Below are 4732 nucleotides of genomic sequence, written 5' to 3' on the forward strand. Positions count from 1 at the left end.
TACTCATAAAATGGTGGTAGAGATTTTTAAATAGTAAAAATTGTTTTTGGTCTCGAGTTATTACAAGCATTTACGGTAAAAATGGTGGGTTGGGTTGCTTCAATTCCTTGTCGGAATCTAATCTTAAAAAATTCTATGATCGATGTTGGTTTAACATTATTCGTATTGAATCCACCCTAAACAAGTTAGGGTGTGATATTTCTAATGCGTTTGTTAAGTTATAGGTAAGGGCCTCGACACTGAATTTTGGTACGACAAATGGGTTGGCACTTCTCCTTTAAAAGACACCTTCCTAAGGCTCTTTCGACTAGAATCCGATAAACACGTACTTGTAGCTGATCGAGTCTCATGGTCTGATAATACTGCAACTTTAAATTGGGCTTGGACTGCTCAGCCCAAATGGCGTATAGCTACTGACCTAGAAAATCTCCTCTACAAATAAATTCGTACTCCCCTTCAGGAAAATATACTGACGATTGGTCATGGTTATACTCCAATAACAGGTTTTCTCCTCCAAATCCCTCGTAAACATGCTTAATGATCTTGCCTCGTCCTCTCACCATGAATCTGACCCAACGATAGTCAACCACTTACTCCCTCAAAAGATCGGTATTTTTATATGGCGTGCAAAGCAGAACAAGCTCCCAGTAAGATCCGAACTTGATACCAAGGGAATAGACCTACACTCCATAAGGTGTCCGGTTTGTGACGATGCTATCGAGACTCTTCATCATACTCTCATTGGTTGCTCAACGGAAAAAAAAAACATATGGGATCTAATCAGAAAGTGATGGAATCTGGACGACAAAAATATCAATACCCTCTTAGATTTATCATTAGCCGCCAACCCTAAATTCGTATCCCATATAGGCAAATCCATCTGGCAAGCTATTGTATGGGCCTCGGGATATTTTATTTTGAATCACAAAAACGCGAACATCTTTGGAAAAAATTGTTTTAAGTCCCTCTAAGACTGTCGATGAAATCCAGTTAAAATGCTTCGAGTGGATCAATTGTAGGACAAAAAAAGTTAATCTGGATTGGCATCTATGGTTATCAAATCCGAAAGCCTATGATGCAAATGCTAATCCCAAAGCAGGTATAGGCTAAGCTGCAGGTTTTTTTGACTCTCTACGCTCTTGGCCGGCTTAGGTCGCGATTAAATGGGTGGACTCGGGCAACTTTGTCGCCAAAAAATTGGCACTGTATCCCCTGTCTATCTCAGCTTGAACTATCAAGTCAATCGTTACCTAGGCTGGCGTTCGAGCATAGTGAGTTTTTCCTGCTGTCGTTCGAGTCCTCTTGTATTTTTAGTTTATTCTCTCATCTGTATGTATGTTTCGAGTTTTCTGTATGCTGTTATTCGGCTGTTGCTAGGTTTAGGTTATATCCCTTTGTAAAGGGCTCATACCCGTACATTCCCGTTTTTAATTTTTAATATAATTTGATCTTTAAAAAAAAAGATATATATGCTTTATTGTAATATATCATTGTTATTTAGTTATATGGTTGCAAGAAAAATGTATATGTAATGGTAAATGATTTTGTAATCGTAAATATGCAAGCATATATCTATATTTATGGGGTACTGATATCTACACAACCTTTTTTTCTTCATACACAACCAAATTAAATTTTTGGACTATAATACCCTCCCCTACTTTAAGTTACAATATGCCCAATATATTTGCCCTAATACACTAAACAGCTTTCCCCAAAATAATGCTGTAATCTCTCACGACTTCTCATTTCCCCCCAAAATTCATCGCTATTTTCCCGCTCAATGGACACGCAGGTATTTCGATCTCTGGTTATAGATTAATATATCGATTATGATTATTGCGATTTGTAGATACAGATTGTTTGTATTGATTTGTTATTATGTTTTTTATGGCTTTGATTTTCTCAGTTAGTAGTTAAAGATATAAATTAATATATGTTGAATATTTTCAGTCGACTGAGGTATATTTTTGCTTTTTTAATTCAACCAACCATCAGATGCTTTTAGAAAAATATTATTAGTATGGATGAATTCTACTTCTATTGGTGTAATTGATAAAAGAATTCATAGACAATTACATCCATAATAAGTTTTAAGTGATTGTTAGTTGCCACATGGTTGCGTCAGAACTTCTTACGAATGTGAGTTTGAGAGCAAAGTACAACTACAATGACAAATGGGTATGAATATCTAAACCTATAATGAACAATTCTTTTATCAGTTACACATCAATAGAAGGATATTACAAAAGAGTTGTACAATTGTATATACTTTCACGAACTTTATTGTTTTACTCTTCTTATTTGGGATTTATTTCATTTGACAGACTTCAATTGACTCGTCAAGTTTGTTGGTTGAAAAGGAAAAAGTGTATCTATTTAGCTCCAAATTTGAATCATCTGGTGATTTACTAAAGAGTGTACGTGAATTTTATAATGCTATAGGATATGGGATATCTATTCGCACTTCGAAAAAGGACAAGTTCTACACTTTGCAATGTGATCGGGGTGGTTCTTATCGAGATATTAAGGATATTCAAGATAAACGAAAAAGGAGCACTGCATCCCGTTTGGTTGACTGCCTATTCAGAATTATAGGTAGCAAGAGACGTGATGGTATGTGGGTGTTCAAGCCAAAACACTTGGCACACAACCATGAGCCATCCAGTGATATCTCTGGTCATCCATCATTCCGTCAATTATCACCGAACAAGGTACAAGCTGTAAAAGACATGTCTCGGGCAGGAATACCCCCAAGGCAAATTCTTTCTTCTCTAAGACAACAATTCCCAAATCTCCCGGCAAACTCTAGAACTATATACAATGTGAAGAATAAAATCAAAAGGGAAAAACTAGGAAATCGTTCAGAGATTGGTGCCTTATTTGAGGAGCTTCAACAAGCTGAATTTTTTTATGATGTTTTACATGATTCCGATGGGCGTATAACTCGCATGTTCGTTGCACATCCCTTATCAATCAAATTGGCAAAAGTCTTCAACTATACATTTGTGATGGATTGCACCTACAAGACTAACAAATACAATATGCCTCTTCTTGATATTGTTGGAATTTCATGCTTTAATACCTCTTTTTATTCCGGATTTGCCTTTTTGGACAAGGAGGATGAAGAGAATTATATTTGGGCCCTGAATGTTTTTAAAGGGATTCTTGGACACGAGAAGCAACCGTTGGTGATTATATCAGATAGAGAATTGGCATTAATGAATGCCATAACGAATGTATTTCCATCTACAACAAATCTTTTATGTGTTTGGCATATTGAGAAGAATGTATTGGCAAATTGTAAGAAGTATTTTGGACGGGCAGAAGATTTTGATATGTTTATGTTGAGTTGGAAAAATGTGGTGTATTCATTAACAGAAGCAATCTTTTTGAATAATTTGATTGAATTCGAGTCTATGTATGAAAACAAGAAAGGTGCCATTGACTACATAAGGAATATATGGTTACCTTGGAAGGAGAAGTTTGTTAGTCCTTGGACCGACAAGTATTTGCATTTTGGTAATCGTTCGTCATCAAGGGCGGAAGGTGCTCATTCAAAACTCAAGATGTATTTACAAAATTCTACCGGTGGTTTTCAAGAAGTGAAGGAAAAAATTTGTCTTGCGGTTGAGCATGAATTTAACGAGATTAAAGTAAAACTTGCAAGCGAGAAGATACAAGTTCCTCATTATTGCAATAACCCCGTGTATAAAGATCTTTTGTACCATGTATCTCAGTTTGCGCTTAAGAAAGTATCTGAACAGTTGGTCAAAGCGAAAAAAGGTAATATGCGGATATACATACTATGTTTTGCATTGTTTTATAATTTAGGATGATTTAACTTCTATTACGTATGTCATTTTTAGGTACAATGACTCCTTGCATTGGTAATTTTATGGCTACTATGGGTCTTCCATGTGCTCACAAGATGGAGAGTTATATAGAAAAGACAATCCCGCTAGAGCTTATTCATCCCCAATGGAGGATTGATAGATTTTCCCTCAATTCTGAAGATGACCCACAAAATGATAATGATGAAGCTAAAAGATTTCAAAACTTGCTTGATGAGTTGTATTCAAAGTATCAAGTTTGGCCACTAAACAAGAAGGAAACTGTCACTTCAATTATTAATAAACATGTCAACGAATCGGATATATACTTTGAGCCGGTGATTAAGCGACCAAAAGGTAGACCTCCGAAATCTAAAAAGAGAAAGGGAAAGGGGATAACTTCTACAACAAGAGATCCTTCAAGATTTGAGTATGTTGAATCGTCACAATCACAAAATCCTTCGTGTTCTACTTATCTATTCCAAGGAAGCAATGAAGTGGGAGACGAGGTTAGCCATATCCATCATGAAAACAGTATCATTGATTTGAATGTTTATCCCGAATTTGGAAGTTACACGTTTGATAGTCTTATATGAAACTAGATTATCTAGTCTGAAGATGCATCAACTATTTAGTATTTTGGTACTTTGAGAATGATTATCTTTTGGTACTTTTGAACTAGATTATCTTTTGTAATTAAATGGCGATAGTCATAAAACTTGATGTATGTGTTTACTGACGTCTTTTGGTATGTGTATATATAACTTGACGTATGTGTTTACTTGATGTAGTTTTTTTTTTTTTTTTTTTTTCATCCTAATTTGCTGTATATCCATTGCAATTGCTAATCTACAGAATAGTATAACAATTAGACTAATTTATGTATTTTGGGTAGAATT

At 35.3% G+C, this 4732-nt stretch overlaps 1 protein-coding gene across 1 annotated transcript; it reads left to right on the forward strand.

Annotated features, from left to right (window-relative positions):
* The first annotated feature begins 1783 nt into the window (after window positions 1-1783).
* On the forward strand, window positions 1784-4429 carry LOC139900913 (protein FAR1-RELATED SEQUENCE 5-like). The gene is made up of 4 exons (XM_071883661.1): window positions 1784-1795; window positions 1954-1962; window positions 2328-3786; window positions 3870-4429. The coding sequence occupies exons 1-4, from the start codon at window positions 1784-1786 to the stop codon at window positions 4427-4429; spliced, it is 2040 nt and encodes a 679-aa protein (XP_071739762.1).
* The last annotated feature ends 303 nt before the right edge of the window (window positions 4430-4732 follow it).

Source organism: Rutidosis leptorrhynchoides, chromosome 3, assembly GCF_046630445.1.
Source record: "Rutidosis leptorrhynchoides isolate AG116_Rl617_1_P2 chromosome 3, CSIRO_AGI_Rlap_v1, whole genome shotgun sequence".
NCBI classification, from domain to species: Eukaryota; Viridiplantae; Streptophyta; class Magnoliopsida; order Asterales; family Asteraceae; genus Rutidosis; species Rutidosis leptorrhynchoides.

Bases quoted from the DNA above. Each gene is read 5' to 3' on its own strand.
- LOC139900913 (XM_071883661.1), top strand. The intron at 3,787-3,869 runs GTAATATGCGGA...TGTCATTTTTAG, and splicing joins GTTGGTCAAAGCGAAAAAAG to GTACAATGACTCCTTGCATT.